This window comes from Schistocerca gregaria, chromosome 4 (genome assembly GCF_023897955.1).
Source record: "Schistocerca gregaria isolate iqSchGreg1 chromosome 4, iqSchGreg1.2, whole genome shotgun sequence".
Classification (NCBI taxonomy): Eukaryota; Metazoa; Arthropoda; class Insecta; order Orthoptera; family Acrididae; genus Schistocerca; species Schistocerca gregaria.
Window position 1 is genome coordinate 610,766,996 of NC_064923.1, and position 24,959 is coordinate 610,791,954.

At 38.6% G+C, this 24,959-nt stretch overlaps 1 protein-coding gene and 1 non-coding gene across 2 annotated transcripts; both read left to right on the forward strand.

Annotated features, from left to right (window-relative positions):
* The first annotated feature begins 739 nt into the window (after positions 1-739).
* On the forward strand, positions 740-24,262 carry LOC126266983 (uncharacterized). The gene is made up of 3 exons (XM_049971720.1): positions 740-805; positions 15,886-16,030; positions 24,106-24,262. Exons 1-3 carry the CDS (start codon positions 795-797, stop codon positions 24,214-24,216), a joined length of 267 nt encoding a protein of 88 aa, XP_049827677.1. The 5' UTR covers positions 740-794; the 3' UTR covers positions 24,217-24,262.
* Positions 23,927-24,043, forward strand: Trnal-caa (transfer RNA leucine (anticodon CAA)). Its single transcript has 2 exons — positions 23,927-23,964; positions 23,998-24,043. It is a non-coding gene; the product is annotated as a tRNA-Leu (tRNA).
* Positions 24,263-24,959: the final 697 nt, after the last annotated feature.

The following is a 24,959-nucleotide window of genomic DNA, read 5'->3' on the forward strand; positions in this document are numbered from 1 at the left end:
TGCTCACGGAGGCTTTCAGACAGTCGCTCTTTCCGCGAACCATACGCGACTGGAACAGGAAAGGGAAGTAATGACAGTGTTACGTAATGTGCCCTCCGCCACACACCGTTGGGTGGCTTGCAGAGTATAAATGTAGCTGAATGTAGATGTAGAACCTAAGCACATCACACACAACCATGCCCGAGGCAGGATTCGAACCTGCGACCGTAGCGTTCGCGCGGTTCCAGACTGTAGAGCCTAGAACCGCTCGGCCACTTCAGCCGGCCCCGAGAGACACGATCAGAAGAGCGGAAGAAAATATACCTTGAAGTCACGAAATGATTTTGGGAGAGTAAGAAGGGAAGAACCATAAAGCTCCCCCATCAGTCTTAAAAGCTTTTTTTAACTGGGCGAAACAAAGAAAGAAGGATAGAAGACAAAAATCCTTTACGGTCACACCTCACATTTGCAACACGCAGATGTTCAGTTTTTCCTCCACCGCTGGTTCAAGTTTTTGCTGAGTGGCTGTGGGTACCTGACGGTTCGTTCGGAGAATTATGACCCCACAACTCTGTCCGCGACTACACCCACGTCGCTCGCGGCGTCCCGCGCGCCGCAGCGTGATTGGCCAATAATTCCCGCGGCGCCCTCCTCCCCCCCTTCCCGCCACCGCCCCCGCCCCCAACCCTCCACGGCGACAGGCGCCGCGACGCCCAGCGTGGCCATATAAAAGCGCGCCGGCCGGAGGCCGACCGCAGACAGCGGCGAATCGGCATCTCGTCAACACTCCGCAGCCTTTCCAGCACAGCCCAAACATGGTCGCAAGGTACGTGTGCGTCCGCAAGCTGCTCACCGTGCCGCTACTCACGCTCTGGGGATTAGGGACGTTTGAAAGACTTCCACTCTGACCGAACGAAATTATTACATTTCCTCCAACTACGAAATGCCCACCCTCTACTTTGCTCATGACTTTGTCTGTGTTAACGAGATCAAGTCATTGATGTCTGGGGCTTCCAATTAATTCACACTTGAGCTAAAGTAATTATCACTACTCCTATATGATGTTCGTATGGCCATGTAAAACTTCGGTCCCACACTGTCATTTCATGTAAATGCAGTAGAATTTCCCATGCGATACACGAGTACAGGAACTATTACATGACTTTTAACAAATGCAGAGACGTGAACAATAGGACTTCTTTTTTCAATTTTTTAACAATCGTCTCACGTTTTCCTTCCTGTGCTTATTATTCAACTGCGCAGGACGTTCCGTACCCATGTCCTGAAATGTAATCCATCGATTCTACAGAGCTTCGAAGCTATAGGTCCTGGCGCCTGTAAATGTATGTATATAAAGGGTGATTCCGTGATAATGTTATAAAGTTTCTAGTATGTTTCAATTTGATACGAGGGTCTCTGTACTGGAAACTAACGAGTCGAAAATTATTAGTGAAAACCGTTCGGATACCTCGGACAGTGAAGAACATGTACTGGTAATGTTGTTGCTAAGATTGTAGGACAGGCAACTTTCAGAGGTGATATTATCGACCAAGAGAAGAAAAAATGTCTAATAAATATTGGCACTAAAATGCGTACCTTATAAGTGCATGAGCACTTGTACAATAGCGGGGATGTTTTTCGCACTAGCGAAGATTAACAATTGCTCATAGCTCCTCAGGTAAGCATTTTTACTGAACATTTTTTCCTTGCTTTGGTCCAACTCCGAAAGTTGTCTACCCTACAGTCTTAGCAACAATAGTATCGGTACATGTATTCCACGGTCATGAGAACGGTGTCCTTTTATGACTTCCGTTTCGTTCGTTTCCGGTACCGGGAACCTTACATCAAACTGATACATTTATCTTTCACCGTGATCCTAGAATGTCTTTAACACCATTACGGAATCACCCTGTGTATACATACGTTTACAGGCGCCGAAGCCTATAACTTTGACTATCTGTAGCGTCGTTGTATGACGTTTCCAGAGATGGATTCCTATGTAAAACTTGATCCAGTAAGTACCCCCTACAGCCTACAGAAAAATGTAACATGAATTGTGAAACGTCCTGTTCAACACTTAGAAATTCTGTCGTGAAAAAGTGTTATCACTATTGATAATAAATTTTAATTGGATATGGTGCGAGATCGATTTGTACCTACAGTAAGGGCGCAGTACCCTGACAAAGTACGTATTTACACCAACCATCGAAGAGTTACCGCAGAAATACCTGCAATCCGAAAACTAAATGCTTAAAATCTGAAATTTTTTATCTGTAGTTTTACCAATTCACTTTGTAATTTTGTTCTCTCAGTAAACTTTGATGTCTAGCAGCACGAGCTGCGAAAAATGTAAATTATTACAAACAATTTTCAGTTTAAAAAACTGCTACGTACTTCTTTCCTAAACGATTGTTGATGGGAGGCATTTATCCTCCGGCTGTGTTATGTCAGTCAAGCTTATTGATATCACAGAAGAGAATCTTTGCCTATATGTAACCTCCTTTTCAATCACTTTCCTCATAAAAATTTATTTTGTATGGTTTGTATAGGCGACAGTTCCCTATATGTAGATTTATAACGCTCCACACTTGTAGTCTGACAAAAAATGTATAGAATCGAAGCTCCAGTTACCGTATGCAGGTAAAAAAAGACTCGTGGATTCAGCCAAAAAGTTCATTTTCTTATTTCGTTACGTATGTAACGGAGGCTATGTCAGTCTGAACTTCTACTTCAAAAATAAAAATATCTCTAGATTTTACATCACATTTTCACATGATTTCTGTTTTGAAATATTGTTCAAAATGGCTGCAACCTTGCAGGCACGTACACACCTAGCGACAAAATCGAGCGACATTGTATACGCACAGTCGCAATACTTTGTATAGCGACAGCCGCTATACGAAGTTACGTGTCCACACCTTCCGTGTCAGCTGCATTACAAAAATCATAAAGCGATATTCCAAGAAATTGGTGTCTGAGCTTTTAATGTAATATATTATTATTTAAAAGTAAATGTAAGTGTTACTGAAGGAAAACTAAGTTTTCAGGAGGCGTTATTGTTGCTATGAATCTTCTCGGAAAGTTAAAACTGAAAGATGCTATGGTTTTCAGATTTTTTTTTTTTTTTAAGAATGTTCCTTGCCGATTTCGAAAGGCTTCTTCAGGTGGTTGGTGAAAAGAATTCTAAAGATTCCACTATGTTTAGGGAAACCCTTCCAGCCTCCGTCATTGTGGAGAATATTTCATCAGCTTGACGTACACATTTAGCGTTTCATTACAAACGATCTCACGTATCGTCCCAGAAATCCTTGAAGCCATAAATACTTCGTTGAAAGGCTTTGTGAAGATAGGAAATTATACTATTTTTATTGACAGTATAATCTACTTTGACAATGATTTTTTTTAAATATAACTTTAGCAAACTACATTTATTTTATTGCTTAAATTTGTCTAACAATACTTGTACAGTTTGGTTATAGGTGGTCTCTGTATTTTGGATGGGAATTTCACAACAGCAATGTATAAAGAAAGGAAGAGTCAGAAAAGAATGAGTGATTGCTATTCGCACTGTGGGATGTTGATGGCGGGGAATGGATTGGAGGTACTGTTATCTCAAATGATGTGGTACTCTGCCTTTGGAATTCGTCATCCTTACAGAATACGTCAGTTCTCATTTCAGAAATAACATCATCAGTTTCTCGATGCGACTTGTTCTGCTGTTTCTTAATTTAAATGCAGCGTGTTCTCAGCAAACTGCAAACTCATCGCTACTACGAACTGCCTCTGTTAACCCGTTCATGCAGTGTACGGTTTACCACTCGATAGAATCTTTATCTCTGCTTTCCCTCGTTAAAAAAGATACATATCTATATATATATAATTAATATTTCTCACTACAGTACACGCAAAAGCATGTGTACCGTACTGTATAAACTGTGAAATAAAATAAAATGTGCCTACTAGAGTTTCCTTCGTCGCAGTCTATATGCTGGCATCCCCTGGATTACATGCATTGCGGTTAAAACAGTAATGGGTGGTAAACAAGCTTGTAGGTCAAGACATAAATCTTCTTAAACTCAAATAATACTAATAATCTATTAATTATACAGTCTGCATAATCTTGACACATCCATGTTTATGATGATGTCACTGGACATGTAAAATTTAAATCCATTTAAATTGTACTTTTATCATTTGGACGTTGTTTCTCTACAGTGTAATGTAAGTTTCATACTTATCTGTACTTACGTTGTATATACGTAAGCCTTATTTTCTCACTTCTGTTATAAACAACGTCTATATATCTAGCACATTAACGGCAGTTTTCAGAACCATTTGAAATGGCCTATACAAAGGCCAAACCGTTAGTGACCTTAGTAAAGTTCTCAGCGACAGCTGTAGCGGTTTTTCATTAATTAAACAAACCTATTTGACTTTTTTTGGGGAAGAACCACTTTTTTTTTGACTCGTGTAACTTCTTGTGTTCCCTCCCAAAATGTGATTTAGTTGTGTATTTGTACCATGTCGTGTTGTGAAATTTCCTGTTTTTTGGCCTAATACGCTGTAGCACCCTCCTTTTGCTTCCGTTTTTGCAGTCTTGGGATGTCACATTCCAAAGACATGGCAAAACTAGAAATTTTTCTGTTACTTTCAATGTTGCCTTTGTAGCAACAGGTAGAAGCTGACTCAGAACGTACTTGCTACAAGTAATAGAACAACATTGTCGCATTTTTCCCATGTAGATGGGGAACTCGACAGTCACGGAACATGATAAAAATAAAACTTGTACCACGACTTCGTCGCTAGGTGTGCACGCTGTTTTAGGATGTCTGCATCTTCTTGGCCCTACCGTCATCCGATCACCGTAAGTTCTCTGCCCTAACTCTCCCACTCCAAAGGCCACCTTCACTGTATTTGCACCCAAGAATATGAGATTATGGATGAAGAACAAAGACAGTGTTACCAGGCTCACGAAAGCATAAGCTACAGATTTTATTTTTGGATTTTAAACAGCAATGTACCCGGAACTAAAATGACTAAGAGCTAAAGCAACAAGTTGTTCAAATTGTAGTTTTCGGGACTGTCAGTAAGCATCTTAATGGGAAAAAAACTTTATAGTCTAATTTTCAGACAAGACACAAGCTGTTCCTAGACACACCTAGCCGAATAACATTTACTAAACACGGTTCGACATAGAACTGACATAATCACACACTTGAAAACGTTCTTAAAATTTATTTATCTTCACGGTTAATTTTATGGTTGTTTTTACGATGAAAATAAATTATTCTGAAGATTGCGTAATTCTCTTTGCAGTGCCTGGGTTTAGGCTTACCAAAGTTGTCTGTGGTAGTTTACGTTAGTACAGGGATTTGAATTGCACGTTGACTGTCGTGCGTCAGGTGCATGCTGGACCTGTTTACAATAGTTCTCTGTACGATGACAGTGATCGTTTCTGTTAATTTAGCAACTATTGTTGCATTAAAAACCAGTCTACGAAATTACTTTGCTTTTCGAAGAAAGGAAGCTCTTTGATAACTGATTCACTGAAGACGGAGAACAAGGTCGAAATGGGAAAGGGTCGGGAAGGATTTCGGTGATGTTCGTTCCTAAGGAATTAATCGATGCAGGAAAACCTAAATAAGGATGTTGAAAAGCTTCTGAATCCCGACGCCAATTTTTTACCCACTACGTTTACTTCTACAGTTGCTGCTATACTTGACAAACCTCTGAAAAGTGCACTGTGGAGGGTACTCTGTGACATTATTTGAGATTTTATGTCCTGTTCCATAAGCGTATGAAGCAAAAGCAAAAAATCTGTAGTCCTCTGTACGTCCCCTATTTCTCTTATCTCTTTGTCATGATCTCTACGCGAAATATAGGATGGAGAACTGTAGTGCTATATTCTTCAAATATAATTTCTCCATATTTACCCAACAGTTTTTCCGACAACAGAGTCGACTTTCTTCCAGAGATTTCTCCTTAAATTCTCCGAGTACTTATTACTCACTCGTATTTGGCTAAATCGGCCTGTTACCATCATAGCAACGCGTTTCTAAAATCGTTCGACATCTATCTGCTGTTATGTCTACTTGATAAGGTCACCAAACGCTCGAGCAACACTCCAGAATTGGAACGAGGTTCCTCCTTAAAATACTCGCACGTACTAATCATACATGGACGAATGAGCTATCGTTAGAAATGTTTTCTAACCGTCTTCTGACACCGCATACCAATTTTGAGCTAAAACTTACTATTTTTTTGGAAATTTTTAATATAAAGGAGTCTTAACTATCATAAGCAAAAGGGCATCAGCTTCGTACCTATATTTTACGAAGCTAACTTATTAATCTCGAATAAGAGACTTTATTTCCAAATTATCTTATTACAAATATCATTTTATTTGTTTTAAAGTACTTCTTAAGTGGATAATTTGTATATAGCATTCTTAGAGATAATATCTGTACTCGTCGTACAAGTTGACTTTTCCAAACGAATATGCCTTCCGAATTGTCAAACATATTTGTTATTGTCGACTTGAACTGTGGTTTATCTATTGTTACTACCGCCTAACGTGCTTACATACAGTACGAAGTACAATTAAAATCTCAGTACAGTTAGAGATTATCGTGGCCTTAATTTTATACGACGCAGGAACACTACGTTCTAATCTATACATTTCATACTTATTTACTTCTTTGTATTTTATATTCGCTTTTCTCATTTCACTTCTCTTCAACAATAAATGTAAACATTAGGGTCGAAAGTCAGAGTTACAAGCAACTGATGCCCATCAAGTATCGCCATGAACAGTAAATTACACTTATTTACTTCTTTCATTGTATGTTTGTATTTGCTCATTAATTATTAACTTTTGTCAACAACAGGGAGGTGGAAATACTAATCGTAAACAGTAAATAACAAGTTTACGATACCAAGGAAAACAACGTTATGAACTGTCGGTGAGAAGCGTCGCTCCAAAAGGGTGGCTGCAGTCAAACATCTGTCGAGAGAGAAGGGCACCTCACTACCCTACGCAATTTATGTACACGGCGTTGTGTATACAAGGATCATAAATTCATCATTATTATTTCATGTCGTTCGGTTCATTTTTAACGATGTTTTCTCTTCATTCCCACAACTACCCTTGTCCCAACGACTATACTTAATCCAAACACCCTCATTATTTAAAACTATAAAAATACGAAAGTTTCGCACGGATCTCCTGGTAAACTGAAAACGCTCAACAGAGGAAAGGCATGGACCTGGTGGGAAACCCATACGTACAGTGTGCAAAATTATTCGTTCTTCTTCTAACGGCATTCCGGGTAATTGGAAAAATAGGCAGCTCATTCCCGTTCCCAAGAAGAGCCATCGAACACATGCATGCAGATGTAGGATCACATCGCTGATGTCAGTTTTTCGTAGAATTCCGATACACATATTGTACTCACCTATCATGGATACTGAAAATACGAATATCTTGTGTAAGAATCGACATGGATTCCGTACGCCCATGAGACCCACAAGGCAGCAGATACCAACGAACAGGCTGACTTCCGGAATACAGTTCTGCATCGTCACCAAATGAACGGAATACTGCCGTGCTGAATTTCAGGCCAGCTTCGTCATTGCATTAAAGAGTTTGTAGCAAACAGAACACAGCATGTTGTTCTTTGACGGACGGCGTACTGTTCAAAGCGAACATGAAGTACGAGTGGATAACTTTAGAAACTCCTTGAAACTGTTCGCAGATGCCGCTTTTGCGTATAGAAAAGTTGCAAGGATAGAAAAGCGTAAAGAAACGTAGGAAGATCTCCAGATAATGGACTTGTGGTGTCGTGAAGGACGCTTTACCATGGATATAACATACAATGTTTCGGTGCCTGCGTTGTTCAGAAGTACGATGTAATGTTCCTTAGGACATGCATGTATGTTCGAAAGAAAATTGTGCCGTGCTTCTGAACAACACCGCCACTGCCATATCGTATTTATCCGCCGACATCTATACGGTTGTGCATGAAATGAATGTACGAATGCAGGAAGTTCGGCAGTGAGTCGTGCTCGGATAGCCTAATGCTAAGGCGAGCGCTCGCGATTAGCGGGAAATCCTGATTCGAGTCCTTGTCGGGCACAAATTTCCATTGTCAGTCATTCCACTATACAGCTGATAGTTGTCCATTTTCTCACTTGTGAATACATTTCATGTAAATATAATATGACTCCTATAAGCAGGCAGAAAGACACATCAGCCAATGAATCCCTGGAAACAGTCACAACTGTTACTGTCTAAGAATATGCGTACGGATCGATTTAAAGCGGGCCGAATACATGAAATTAATCATAGAAAAGACAGATACCAGATCGAGATTCACTGGTAGTATCCTCAGAACGTGTAGTCTACCCACTACAGAGATAGCTCTAAACTCCTCGTTCGATCAATGCTTTGGTATTGCTCCTCAGTTTGGAATCCTTAAGATATAGGACTGATAAATGAAATACACAAGGTACAGAGGACAACAGTTGATTTCGTCAAGAGTTCGTTTAATAAGAGTAAAAGAGTCGCAGTGATGCTTACTCAGCTTCAGTGGCAGACGTCACAAGAGAGCAATTGACTGTTAAAATCCTGAAAGCGTACATTCGTAGAAGGATCAATCAACATTTAACTTTGCTCCAAGTATATTGCAAGAAAAGACCGTGAAAGTAAAATTAGAGACAATACGTAGGATTACCAACAGTCGTTCTCTCAAAGACTACAACAGTAAAGGGGGAAAGATATAGTGTGTACGCAAAATACTCTCCGCCGTACACTGCAAGGTAACGTACGGAGTGCATATGTAGAGATTGTAAGCGGTTTTCGTTACAGGTGCACTGAACTTTGACAGAACGTACCAATAAGTGGAAGTGTGCTACTCCTCTCTCCTACTACTGATTCTACCTGTTCATCGCATTCCGTACAGTTTATTGTTAATAAAAAGGTAAAGTAGCGTCGAACAAAACGAACTCTTTCAACACCGCAGCAGTTTACTGGCCATGGTGCTATTGGATGTGGTACTTGCCTTCTGCCAACTTCTGAAATAATGTACCCAGACAGTTGTAGAGGAACCTACAGTTCAAAAAAATGGTTCAAATGGCTCGGAGCACTATGGGACGTAACTTCTGAGATCATCAGTCCCCTAGAACTTAGAACTACTTAAACCTAACTAACCTAAGGACATCACACACATCCATGCCCGAGGCAGGATTCGAACCTGCGACCGTAGCGGTCGCGCGGTTCCAGACTGTAGCGCCTAGAACCGCTCGGTCACCCCGGCCGGCTCCTACAGTTCAGTTTGGACTCTGAATCATGATGCAATTCGGCATTTGTCATATTAACATACGGTTATCATAGATGAACAAAGTGATAAATGGAAGGAAATAATATTCTTCTTCTTTCTCTTGTACCTGTGTCCCGAATAGGTTCAGGGTCGGCAAGGTTCGGGAACGGTTTGGCGTGGTTAATGTAATGGACGGCCGGATGCCCATTATGTTGCCATTCGTTACCCTGCAGGACGGATGAGGCGTACCTCCACCCTCCCACTTGTAGTGTTATTCATGTGGAGGCGAGCGAAAGTTTTCTAAATGTTGCGAATCGTGTAACTGAGGCGAAAAGTGGGTACTAGCCCTCTATTCACAAAGCGGAAAGCGGGAAACCGTCCCGGAAGCGGCGCCTAACATAAGCGGATATCCGGGCGGGTGAATGTCATGAAATAATCGTAGGACTGATTTTCCAACTTTTCCTTAAGAAATATATATGAAAAGTCGTAACTGAAACAGCACTTTGTTGATGACTCAGGACGTCCATGCAAAGACGCCACCTCTTTTCCATTACTGCAGGGTAATGCATTTACTAGACATTCTGAATGTTGGAAAATTACTGAGCAGCTCGGTTTCAAAACTGACTCCTATGGCACTACCAAAGTATAAATTTCATGTCGTGTAACATTCATTTGGTTGATAGCAAAGCCCATATCCGGCGATATAAACTAAGGATGGGTGAATGCTGTTAAATGGTTTATGTCATCGACATCGTATACAAGGCACCACGTCATTTAGAAAAAAAGGGGGGAGGGGGGAAGGACGCAGACGTGACCTATTTAAGGAAACACTGTCATCCACCTGAAGTGAGATAGGCAGGGAGGACTAGGAGAAACACGCTCGTTCCAAAAATGGATAAGTTAATAGAAATAGGTGATATGTGATATGTAACAGCATCAAATGGTCTTGACTTCGACAAGAGATGGCTCTAATTCCCAGGCTGTTGCCTTTTTCTGTTTTCATGGTCTCTCATGATTTCTTTGAGAGAATGTCCTCACAGTTCCTTCGACTAATGCACAGCCAATTTCTTCCTAGATTCCTGCCAGACTGGGCTATCATAGTCTCTGAGGCTATAGAATCGAATGACTGTTACTTCCACACACTTGCTTTTCAATCCTATCCCTCTTCTCCTCAAGACAATCTCATCTAGCGAAGTAATCTACATCACTAAGTTTTCTGGGAGTCTTTAATCTATTGTGACTCTTTCCATTGATCTACAATACTGTTTATGTATTACGGTAGAAGCTTGAGTGAAACAGGCGTCGCTTGCCGACGGGGTAGAAAAGGATCAAACGACCTTTGAGGCGTTTTATGTACGAAGTATTAGGTGTGGGAGAAAAGTAATGACATTGGCAGTTACGAGCGATCTAGCAACGCCGGCCGGATTGGACGAGCTGTTCTAGGCGCTACAGTCTGGAACTGCGCGACTGCTGCGGTCGCAAGTTCGAATCCTGTCTCACGCATGGATGTGTGTGATGTCCTTAGGTTAGTTAGGTTTAAGTAGTTCTGAGTTCTAGGGGACTGATGACCACAGCAGTTAAGTAAGTCCCATAGTGCTCAGAGCCATTTGAACCATTTTGATCTAGTAACGCTGTTTGGTCTACTTGAATAGATCCGTGTGTTCATCTTTTCAGTATGGTCAGTCCGACTTTCAGCTCCGTACAGCCATCACATCACGTTATTTTTCAGAGCGCTATCAGTAAAACTGTGTTTTTGTTAAATTACGAAAATGGGACAGCGGAATTTAGAGCAACGTGGTATTATCAGGTTTTGTGTTACAATTAGGGAAGCCGCGAGTATGACTTTTGAAAGATTGGAAAAGGCCTATGGTGAACATGATTATCTAGAGCACAAGTTTCTCGCTGCCACAAACATTTTTGGAAGGCCGAAAACGCGTGGAAGACGAACCTCGCCCAGGGAGCCCAAAAACCGACGCAAACGTCGAGTGTGTACGCGAGTTGGCCTTGAAAAGGTCGGGGGACCGAACATGGCAGAGAAGTGGGTGCTGCCTTATGACAACGCTTCATGTCATATGGCCATATCCATCATGAAATTTTTGACCTCCTGTTGTTCTGTTCACCAGCTCTCAGTCCTTGTGACTGTTCTTTTTCCCCGGAAATGAAAAATGCCTGAAGAGGACGTCACTTTGGGACTGTGGAGATCATGCAGGAAATGTGACCGATATGTTAAAGGCCTTTCAGCGCTGCTACCACGATTAGGAACAACTGCTCCGCCGATGTACAGCTTCCGAAGGGAACTGCTTTGAAGAGGACAATATTGTTGTTTGAAAAAGATAAAAACTTTGGGAGATAAAAAAAAGTCAGTCTCATATTACTTTTCTCACACACCTCGTATAGGATGACTTACTTTATTAGTTGCACACGGGAAGAGATACGGAACATAGGCCAACAGAACAACACGACAATAACATGACTACACGTAGCATAAGACAAAAAGTTTGAAACGAAATCTGATAGATGATTCACAGTTGTTCGACTACACGATTGGCTGCCACTCATCACCACTGTCAAAAAGTGCGCGTCTGGAGTGCTTTAAAATGGAAAGACGATATACAAGTAGTAACCCAAAACAGTCAAGTCCAGAATCCTTTCAGTGAATTTCATCTGGCATCCGTCTAAGTCTTAGAGGGTGTTAAGAGAAAGTATTTCCTCATTTTCAGAGGATGCGGCATGGATCAAAGCAAGACAAAAATGTCCAGTAAACAAGGATTCTAATGCATATGGGAGAATGCTGTTCCTTCGAACATTTTTGAGACTTTGAAACCTGGCCAGCGGTGTAATAGAAGTTAAATGTATTTCCTTATTCCATTTTATTTGTTCACTTTATCTGTGCAGCAGTCTTTTTGTACAATAATAAAAATTGCTGTGGAAAAGTAACGGTCTGCCGAATGTGAAAATCTGCTCCTAGGTCCAACATGGTCATGTACCTAGGAACAAATATTCATTCGAATCTAAAAGTGTTAAGATCTAGAAAATCTTGTCAATAACGCATTTAACCGTCTGTGTGTTACATTATTACTCTACTACTAAGCAATAATCAGTGAATAAAAAAATTATATTATCCAATACCAGTTACAAGTTAAAAACGTTTTCAAATAGAAGCTATTCGCAACTAATACACCTTTCCATTATCATGACAGAAAAAAATTGTTAAGACATTAAAGAAACTCACTTCATTTACAGATATCACGTATTCAGCAGTAGAAGACCTCGTTTTCAAGGTTAAGATGATACACAGCCTACGAAGTACAGCTTAACGAGCCACATGCCGTAAAATAAGTTTTAAAAATACGTAGCATTTTACTCACCATAAAATTTTGTAACTGAAAAATTAATTATATCCTCCAAATAGCTGAAACATATCATACAGTGCTTATATGTGTGGAACTCTTAATATCTACAAACGCCACACAAAAAACAACCTCATATATCACAACAACAAACACAATGAAAAATATCGGAAACTGCTAATGGCACTTTTTAGCGCGTATTTGTTCATGTGATTCTAAAATCAGTCACTAAATGTTGGCACCAACAGGGGGAACATATGTTCTCCTAGATACAATATCATCTAAACCTTAAGAGCTATGAGCATTTACTCATTTCGCTACTGTGAATCACATCGCATCTACTGCAAGCGCTTTGCTGTTAAGAACGACCTACAGAATGCAGTAAACAAATGAAGACATATGGCTCTGTTATTGTCCATGGATACAGCATGCAGCAAACATCTGTCAGCATTGTTACTGTAATCCGCATTTACAGTTCTGCCTAAGTGCATTGACTACAACAGAACTAGGTTGTGTACAATGGAACTAGGTCGTGCTGGTATAAGTTTGTGAAATGCTGTTACATTGTAGTTTTATCTTTGCACTTACCAACATTATGGAAGCCTACAGTTCCACACGGGAAATGACAGATCTGTTGTGGCCTGGCAAATGAAAGCAATCGCCTATTCAGCGTGTTGTACGTTGAAAGATATCCAGAGTGCTGGATGCCATCTGCACAGTTATTCAGCCGTCTTTTCAAACAACTGGTTGTCTTTAGCTTCGTAACTCCAACGGCGAATCTTGACGGACTCGCACCTCGTACCACACACACTCCTGTACTGGTGGAATGAGTATTGAGACGAGCAGGAGAAGATCATGGAACAAGTGTGCGCAGCATCTACCAGGGCCAGCCATTGTCTTGTCTTGGCTGTCTCGCGTGAACAGTTACCGCACTCATATCGTGTAAAGCATGTCCAAGCTCTTCGGCCAGGAGACCAACCTGGTAGAAACCTGTTCCGCCAGTTTCAAATATGTGGCGAAGGTACACTTTTCACAACGAAGATACTGTTCACAGGCCACGCTAGCTTCACGCGAGATGGGATTGTCGATTTTCGTAATGCAAATTCACACGCAGCTGAAGAAACAAGGCACCAGCGCCGATTTTCAATTACTGTATGGACAGGAATTCTTGGCAATAGACTAATAGGTTTACTAGTGTAATCTGTCGTCAGTTCCTATCAAATGGCTTGCCTGTCCTGCTACAGTAGGTATCAATCCAACAACAGTTAGAGAAATGGAGCGCAAACCAGTTTTTTTCCGAATTGTCCGAAGACTCCGCCCACAGACATTTAATGGGCAATGGATTCGTCTTGGCCGTCTAGTACGTTGACCAGTTCGATCCCCCGACCTTAATGCATTGGACTTTTTATTGTGGGGACACCTGGTATCTTTCGTGTATGCAAGTCCTGTTATTGATGCACAAACACAATGGGAACACGTTATCTATGCCTGCCAGCGCACCCGTAACCAAGCTGAAGTTTTTCAGAGAGCGCAACATTCCCTAATATGTCGGATGGAAACATGCCTTACTATGAATGGACTCCACATTGAGTATCTTCTCTTAGCGATGATTCACAAGTACAGGTCATTTGGAATAGCAAACAGATTACATTACAAGCTCTGCTTTTTCAAAGTCACATAATAATGTCTTCTCGTTAGTTTACTGAGTTCTATAGGTCGTTCATAATAGCAAAGAGCTTGCAGTTAAGGAGATCTGTTTTACAGAAACGAATATGAATAACCGGTTATAGCTCTTAAGGTATGTTTATTGGAATTTTATTCTAGTCTTGGTGCTAATACTGCCTCCATAATATGGAATAACTTCTTTTTAACACCCTTAAAGGAGAAGGTTTTCAACAACAAAAAATTGACCGATTCCTATTTCCTTTTCGTCTGTCTGAAACCCTCACCAGTTGGGATTAAGAGTGCAGATAGTGAAAATGCAAAGAAGAGCAGCACGTTTCGCCACTGGTTCATTCAGCCCCTGTGTCAGGCACTTAAACAGGAGTGTTATGTAACATGCAGATCTTTACTGTTAGAATTCTGAGATCGAATACCGTCCCACACGTACTCCAAAGTGACCATGAATGTATAAGCAGAAAAATTTTAGTTCTCAGGGGTGCAATGATAGTGGTAAGCAAAACGCTTCCTCCTCCTCATACCACATAACCATTTCTCTTAAAAATATTTAAAATGGACAAAATCAGCCAGTAAAGTTGTCAGGCATCTACCAAGATAGTAAATTATGCTGGAACAAATACACACAAAAACTCTGCAGTACATTGGCAACTGTTTCATGTCCTTAAGGAAACTGAAGGATTTTGTGAGTAAAGAGCTCATACTTACGGATTATATGCCTTTTCCATACACAAGTTATGGGATACTATTAAGTGATACTTCTTTGGAGAAACTCTGCTGATGCCATCAGACATATATTCAACTTAAGTGAATTAACTTCTTGAAAACAATACTTTGTTGAACATAAGATACTCACAGTCACCAGGGTAGTTATGTATCATAAACAGAAGGTCCATGAATATGAAAGTAGGTCAGATGTGCATTTATATGGTACCAGAAACAAGAACTTACTAGACATTTCTTGGACTCAATTCAGTAAGGTAAAAAATAATTTTCAACATGCTGGCAAAACGTTTTTCAGCTGAATACCTTGTAACACAATGGAATTACATAGAAAATAAATTTAAAATGGTGGAAGAGACATGGCTGATAGAAAAAGCGTTTTATAACACAAACGAATTTATATATACTGAAAAAATAATGAACTTTTATTAATTTGACTGTAAATACAATCTTATATGTGGCCTGCATAAGCTATGTAACAAAACATGGGATAGTCTAAATTATTTCACAAGTCTGTCAAGAAATAACTGTAGAGAAATATATTAAAAAATTCCTTTTCTTGTGTTTTTTTGAAATACCATCTGAATGTTTCTGCTACTCTCAACAGAACTTATTTTCGACATGTTTCATTCTCTTCCACTAAGAAGAAAGTGACCTATTCAAGATTTGATCCAGTGTAGTTGGAACTGTTCATTGCCAAAATAAGAAATTGCTGGTTGGTCATGCACTTTGGTAGCTGTAACTGGTGTGCACTGGTGTTACTGTCTAGGCAGCTCAAGTTCTTGTGACTATTGAATTTACGTGCCCGGATCTTTTTATAGTGGCATCTTTTGTCACAGACTGTTTCTTGCACTGACGGTGACGGCATGGTGCTGCTACCTGGTGACATCCCAGGTGACCTTCTCCAGGGACTGGAGCCCTGGAAAACGCAGTCCCGAGCCTACTTGTGCCAAACATGCTGCCTCCATCTGCCAGATCCTCGTGGTGAGTTCTCCATAATCTTTTTTCTTTTTTCAATATAGTAAAATTTCAGTACACCAGTTTGTTAGCATAGTCTACCTTATTTATCATCACATCAACCATCCATTGTCTCCACAAGGAGGAGGAAGAAGAATAAGAAGGAAAATATCAGTATCATCAACTCTATAATATCCACTGCTGGATGAAGACTTCCTCTAGACACTTCCATGGGCCACTTTCAGTAGCTACAGGCACTTATGTTACTTCTGCATCTTCTCTAGTGTCATCTACTTGCTTTCCATGAGGTCACCATTTTGGTCTTCCCCCAACTGTAATCCAGCAACAACCTTTTTCTGTTCATCTACCACCCATTAGTTTGACCACAATCCTGCACACATCCATGTAATATTCATTGAAGTCACAATCACGTATTTCATACTAGTGTGTTTCCTGAGCCATTTGTTTGTTTTTTCCATCTCTTGTAGAGATTTCCAACAAGCATCTCACCAACACCATTTTTAAAACTGTTTCCTCAATAAAAATCCATCCTCATTACCACAAGGCAAAACTAGCAACACATTCTGAATGTGAACTTTTGCACGTTGGATACTTAGTTAAGAAAACCCTATTTAGTTTTCCAATGATACTACAGGTCCATTTTGCTCCTGAATTTATTTAATTGGCTGTCAATACAGTTCCTGTCTTCAAAAACAAAAGTTTCAATATGATAGTTAAACAATATTTTAGTCTTAATTCGACTGTTTTAAGACCCACTTTCACAGTTACTTTATTACTTTTTCCATTCATTACTGACATTTGTCTGTAGCAAAGGCAAAGAGTATCTGGTCTTTAGTAATATGGAAATGGTAATAAATGTTCATTAACTTGTATTCCTTCTTATGTACATTGTGTGAGAAATGAACACTTTCCATCTGATTTCTGAGAATGCTTTTGATGATATTGAATCTCTTTGTCTGTCTCCTCTTTTAGTTCTGAATTTATCACTATCCTGGTGACATATATTCTATGCTGTAGCATTTATGTATACAGTCTTCAGTATACTGACATAAGTTGAATATGTGCTAGTTTCTCATTGCCGTTGATACATATTTTGTTGAAGATGAGACAAAATGTTTTATTAATCTCCATGAATCCTACACAAATACCACTGAAATACTGCAATTCATCCACAATATACATGACAGTTAACTTGCTGAAACTTAGAAGTAGTTTAGTTTTTTGTCTCACAGCATATCTTCAGTCTGAATGTTTGCTCTTGCAGAGCATTGCACACAGCCCCACTCTGTCATGTTCTCTGTTTACAGTAAACTCTTGGTATGGAAGTTCACTTTTAATAAATTAGCAGTTTGTTTTTATTGTTGTAGGGACTTCAGTAGTCACCTGAGGTTGTAAAAATATTGCATGTAATGTGCTGTAGATATAAGCATCTATACAACAAAACTACAATCTCTGAAACATAGAATTTGTTATGCTGCTGATCACTAATTACAATACTCTATAATAATCTATAAACTTCTATTGCAACATTTTTATGCTAAATCAGAAATTCATCAACTCCATAATCAATCTGTTTTAGCATGAATTGTTTATTTTTCTGATTGAATTAATAGGCTTCTGGTATGCTTAAGTATGACATAAAGCGTCCTGTAATGTAGCCTTCTTGTAAAAACCAATTTATTTGTCAAGATCGCAATGTTAACACAATTGCTGGATTACTAGTTTCAGCAATATGTATTGCCATCTTCAGATCCATGAAACTAGGCAGCAGTAGTTAGATCATACAATACTTATATCACTGTGGCAAATTAGGATTAATCAATATGCATAATTAAGTTGAGGCATTGCAATAACATTCCATGTGTGCTATCAAAAGGTACATAAAAATTGGAATATGAATGACAACATGTACATACATTCTAATAACACACCTGGCATATCATTGTAATGGATCAGTTTTCTTTTGCATATGTATAGTCGTAATGTGATAAAGTGGTTTAAGCATTGTGTGATGTATCTATCACTGCCTGACATTATGAATTTGAGTATGACAATGTATGTTACTGAAACTAGAATATAAGCCAGTAATTGTCTTAAAATAGCGATCTTAGCAAATAAATTGGTTTTCACAAGAAGACTACAGCAAAAATTCGTAGATCACCTCCTGCACTGACCGACCATGTCAGGTAACGACAATAGAGGATTTTATTGAATTGTGCATAAAACACTTCTGCAATTTTGTGTGAATATAATTTCATTGTCTTATGTCATGTTAGTTCCTGGTATTGTGCTTGTAGAACATGTCACACTGTTGGTAGTTGTCATAGTTCTCATTGACGTGAAATACACAGTGCAAAATAAAATTCATTAGGCAAAGTCATAATTTTACCTTTTTTGTAGCTAAGTATACAATGATCTCTGTGTGCCATCTGTATGTTTTCTTAATTGTCTTCTTCTGTGATTTGAAAATATTGGTTGCACTGCTTTACTGACTCTACAAAATGATATATGTTATACAGCTGTGTGCCAAGGCATAATAAGCCGCTCCGAGAACAGAAATACTAACACTGAAGTATTGCCGATAAACCATTACTAATGTTCCATAATAAATTCTTCACATGACTATCTCAGGCTAGTATGGCTCAGTTGTTATCCCAAGAAAATTAACAGCATTTGTATATGAATTAACCTCCCAACATATTTTGCTTATTTTCACTCAATAATGTCTTATAGAATAATTTTCTGGGGTAGCTCATCACTTATAAACAAAGTACTGTTTGTACAAAAGTGAGCAGTAAGAGTAATATATAGTATTCACCCAAGGACTTCATGTAGGTACCTCTTCAAAGACCTAGGCATTTTAACTGCGCTGTCACAGTACATATACACTAAACTCTCGCTAATTCGACCTTCAATAATCCATCCCTGTAAGTAATTAAGTAATCCAGCCCACAGCCAACCTCTAGCCGCTCAAGCAAAAACAAGACATACAGTAATGAATTCTCAAGTGCAACAATATTGTTAGTTAATTACAATGTTAAACAATGTCATAAGAGTGAATCAGCGTTCCCTACTGATGGATTTCAGGCGAACCGCAATATATTCGAATACCACACATGAGATATTTATATTCTGTCAGTGCTGCATGCAAAACATTAGTCCTATAGAAAAAATAAACAGGACCTTTTTGTAGGAAATTTAATCTAGTTAAATTTTGTACTGAAATACGTTTTCGCTAGGGGCCATAGCTTTTGAGCTACTAAAGAAAAACGTACAAAAGTGACCTTCAGACACACCACCACTCCAACATTCAGCCCCCACCAGTCAGGATTTCCAGTATGTTGTTTATGGCACTCACTCCTGCCACTGTACAAAAACTTCAGACTGCACGAATTATTTTCCACATTCGCTGTTTTTTGCTCTTCGCTTACTGGTTTTGTTACCCACCAACTTAGTTGAGCACTTAGAAAATGTAAAACTCACATTTGTGAACATTTTGCCTAATAATTTTGTGAATTTTTCAGTACAAAACAAACAATTACTTTTTGTGTTTGTCAGTCCTTCTGACTACGAAACTACTGTGCTTGAAGGTGTTTACATATTAGAAATTTTGATTGGTGAGGGATGAGTATGGGGGTGAAGATGCAGCTGAAGATTTCTTTTAAATGTTTTTCTTGAATAACTCGAAACCTGTGACCTCCGCAATTATGTATCCCAGTACAAAACTTAAAAATATTAAATTTCCTCCAGAAAGATCCTGTAAATTTTTTTCTGTAGGGCTAATGTGCACAATGAGTGAAAGAATATGAAAATCTCACATATGGTTTTTGCAGAGGGCTTGCAGGTTGCATAAAGCCCATCAGTAAGGGCAACTGAACACTGATATTGAGGCTTTCTTCATGGTTCAATGTCATGACTTCGAAATGGAAATACGCTATGCTGAACCTCAGACAGATACTCGAATTTAAGACGAGTGTGTCTTAGGTAATTCATAGAAAGCTATTAGCTGCTGAGTACAATTTTGGATGAGCAACTATTTATGACAAAACTTTAACACACGAAGAGATAATCAAAAGCATGCAGGAAAGTTACAATGAGAGTGATAATGATCCTTCTGTGATAAAGCATACTGTAATCATATATCGCCATTCTAACAGCTAAAAATTTAGGACATATTTCATAGTGAGTGACTAATGCACATGTACACACTCAAGGACGAAGTTTTCTATGAAAATGAATATATCTTTGAATTTAGTAAAGCATAATACCTCTATTTTTACACTTAATTTAAGACTCTCAATAATCTGGTATTTCTGCTAATATGTGCAAGGAATAGCTGGATTAACAAGACCCTAGTGTATTCACTAATAAAATTCGCCATAAACAATCCATCAAGATTTGATAAGAATAACCATGTCTATACCCAAAATGCAAGAGGGAAAATGAGCTTTGTTATTGGTATCCATTACAGAAGGCTCACAAACGATTTCAATACGCAGCAACAAAAATGTTTGATCATTCGCCCAATTCCATAAAATATCTGACAGGCAGCAAAGCAAGTTATATATCTAAATTAATATCATATTCCTGGACTTGTTTTCAAATGTAGTTGCATGAGTAGGACTAAAAAAATAATGTGTTCATTAATGTTAATATTAATCATGCATTATACGTATCCTTGTAAACTAATCTGTTCCACATCATTTCTATAAAAGAATAGTTCAAACGATCTATGGAACATCATGAAACTCATTAAGTAACTGACATTTTTCATGGATAAAAGCTGTTCATGCATTTTTGGCTTTTTTGTGTAAACTTCAAGGTCACAGCCAGCGAGAGGCAGGAGAAAGCAGCTGTTGTCCCTGTCCCCTTCTCACATACAGAAAAAAATAGTAAAAAAAATTTCACAAACAGAACTCGCTTTCCGTCCCACAACAAGGGCATGGGTACCTTCTCAGAAGGTCCAAATTATTTTGTTTCTAGGCCTTACCTGGACCAAAGTAAGAGGTAATTTGTTCTTGTGACATGAAGAAGATCAGTGCAAAGCGATGTCAATAATGTGTACCATATTCCTAATTTAAAACTGTAAGTTTCGCTTTTCACAACATATTCTATACATTGCTTTAATATGTGCAGGCCCAGGTGTAGGGGGTGGCAAACTGGGGTATATGCACTGGGTGTCCATTTCAGAAAAGAAAAAAAAACATGTTTCACAAAGTGCGTAGCATCCAGCGTATGTTGATCTATTGATAATTCATATGATTTTGAAACGTATACCTGTTGGTTTATGACATTTTTGAACACATTCTAAATTGATTTCTGAACAAATCGTAAGTTGATTTGTGAATGCGTGCATGGTGTACGTGATGTCTCTGCCAGGGGAATTCACGTCATACCAAGTAATAAAAAGAAACTTCCCTGCATACAAAACGGTAGGGGGCTATTCGAGCTGAGCCGAATAACCTCGAACAGGTGGACACCAAAGCCATATGTGGCTGTGTGTGTGAAAGACAGATGTTGTTATAAATGTTAGCGATATCCACGAATTCGGACCACCAGAGTGGAAATAAACGACTAACAGGAATAGTAGGTAAGAAAGATTACAAATTGTCTTCTCGGTGTACCCAAGAAAATGAAATTTTGACAAAATTTTTGCCAGGTCGCCTACACTACTAAGATACAGGTATGCTGTCCTCTGTTAGCAGCCGCAGTAAGTTCTATTCTCGCAATAGCGCGGAAAGCACGTTGTACAGAGAATAAACGTGAGATAACTAAACCGGTGTTTCTGGCAGTGTTACTGAAGTTAACCTGAGAAGAAAGTTTTGACGGTGGCAGGAAAACTTACAGAATTAGTGGAGACAAAATTGTTTGTGAGTTCGAGATAAGAAAAGAAACGGGGATACGGCGCAAGTTTATGGAAGAATATGACGATTACAAATTTAATATGACGATTATAATTTATATGTAAAAATTTCGTACTACTACTACTTTTCGATTTCATGCTTGCGAAACTGGAGCACATGAATGAAATGTGAAACTATTTCATAACATAAAACTTTATACTTGTTGTAGGACTAATAGGCATTTGATATTGATCCTTCGTTACTTATATTCGGCCATGTTATTTATGCAAATGAAGTAGATAAAAATGGTCTTTGTGCCAGAACAGTCTCACGTATTTGTCGCAGATTACTATTGCTGCAGTATTAGAAATGGTTATTTCGTTTTATTTAGTAGCAGTGACAAAATGACGCAATCACATCGAGGTACCACACCAGTCTTGGGTGCTATTCATATTTAACAGCTGTTTTATCATTATTAGACAACTACAATTCGATTTTTCATGTGGCAGAACGGGGCTGATGAACTTCGATGTGGTTCCTTCGCAGAAAGGAAAGCACGCCATGTAAAGCTGTAGCAAAATTAGAGAAAGAAACAAATTCTGGTACTTACGAATTGAAGAAATGTATACTGCCTTACTTGTCTCTACTGCTATTTTGTTTCCTCATATTTAATTTCATGTCACGAAGAGAAAGTCATCAGCTAATAGACAATAAGGATTGCAAATTTCCTAAAAAGTTCTTGTTTTCCCGATCACAAATAACCCTACCCAGAATTGTGTGTGAGGTGCCTTTTTTTTTTTTTTTTTTTTTTTTTAAAAAAAGGGTGTGGGTGTATGCTGGCGTCTGAACCCGGCCGAATGGGAGCTGTACAGGCACCACAGGACATTTTAATTTCCATTGCACTGAATATAGGTTTGATGGCTTCCATTACAAAATATACACGTTTTAATTCAACAGAACGAAATACAGTGACTTGCGATAGAAGAATGCTGTGTGAAGAGGCGTGGTACTGTACTTTGTCACACTGAAGACCAAATAATATTTCCTCGAACATACATGTTTTTATATATCAACGTCTTCAAGAAGATGTACGTTACAAAATCAATATTTTTGAAAGATAGATTTTAAAAAAATGTTTGACTTCCGATCTCAAGCATTCGAATAGGCGAGGGGCACCACTATCAAGTTTCTGCTGCTGTTCAGAAATATCGTAGATCCGGTGCTGAATTTATGTGTATTTTTCAGTTTTACGCTCAACTTTATCTTTTAATCAATAGGGCATTGTTGTATCCGAAGGATGCATAATGTAATGATGATCAAACTTCTATTTTCACTTGTAATATTCAGCAAAATGGCTACAGGTAAAAACAAAGCAAAGCGACGTAAGCTAGTGTGTTACATTAATGAATATATAAGTTAATTGGAAATGCATTTTTTTCTTATCAGCTGCGTACTGTTTTGAGTAATATTACTACCACTGTGGCACATCTGTGTATTTTTATGATTTTTTGACCCGGGAGGACGTACAAATTATTATGTGGTGCACGAAATTCATCATTTTGAACGTTTAACGACAAACAACACTGTGACGTAATGCAATACCTTCGAAAATTCGAAGTATTTGCGAGTGCCCGTTCGAGGACGGAGAGTCAACAGATCCTTAAACAGCCTTGGAGAATTTGAATTTGAAATAATTAATTATAGTGATCAAAAACAGTTTTATTAGATAATGTGTTTGTTACATCGATTCTCATTTTTCCTCCAGCTCAACGCGTCAGGAAATTTCTGTACTCTAGTTGCATCTTAAATGCTTATTGTAATAAGTTGTAAGTTCCACCTTAATGGCTTGCAAACTTTATAGACGTTGCAAACTTTATAGAAAGAAATCAGATGACTTCTCTAATATAGTTATTGAACCCTAAGAAAACATTCGCAGTTGATATTTTTTTCAGTGTTTTACTTTACACAACCATTGTTAGCTTTTGTGCCACCTGAAAAATCTATGTGAAATGAACTCAAACATTAATGTCATAAGGTATATAAGTCTTAGCTGACAGTTGTCAGGATGGCCGAGCGGTCTAAGGCGCCAGACTCAAGGTTAACCCTTGCCTACGTAAGTAGGTCTGAGCATTCTGGTCCTCATTTGAGGGCGTGGGTTCGAATCCCACTTCTGACAAAATTTTTATTTCTTTGTTTCGTTATAAACGCACTAATACCAATAAAATTTGCCTATTTCAGAACGAACTTCGTCAACTAGCAGCGTGTGAAATGAAGTCCCTGCTGCGATACCACGCCGAAGAAGTGAATGTTCCCCAAGAAATTTACATTGACGGAAATGGTGGAAGATAAGCTGTTATCATTTTAAAACGAAAATAAAGTAAATTGAATTATTTAAAAGATGTGTAAATAACTGACTGAATTTTAATTATACTGTTTTTTCCTCAATAATAATTTACAGGCAGAAATAAAACTGAGTTATTGTTTCTTTGTCAAAAATATTAATTTTATCATAGTTGTACCTATATAGCAGAAGGGTGGATGGCTCATGTGTACAACTGTAGGCTACATCACATTATTCCAGCTACTTTTTGCAGTTCAGTTGTTATATGAGACACTTTATTATGTTCTCCTTGATGGATCAGCAAAGACTTTTATTATGTGTTCATCATACCAGATCACATAAAATTATTTCAGAGGCTTCAACATAAAAGTCCTAACTAATTCCTATAATTTATAAGATTCCTCTTTAGTTTATGAATTGTAGACTATATTCGTCTTCTATTTGAGTGTGTATGTATTTGTGGTGTAAGAGCCATGATTGATGCACAAATTTCTCTAACAAAGATGTGATAGCATGGACTTTATTTCTAGTACTACATTGTGTATCAGTATATATTCAGAAAAATCATTTACAGCATCAAGAAATCTTTCTTGGTTCAGCCAGTACAGTGTAGCTGCAAAGCTTGTGGGGTGGTGATGTCAGTGTATGTATGTGTACTCTAGCTCGTTAAATGATTTGTCCTAAACCAAGCAACATTTTCATTCTTTTTGTGTGCTTTTCAATGACACAATGCTTCTGCTATTCAGTGAGT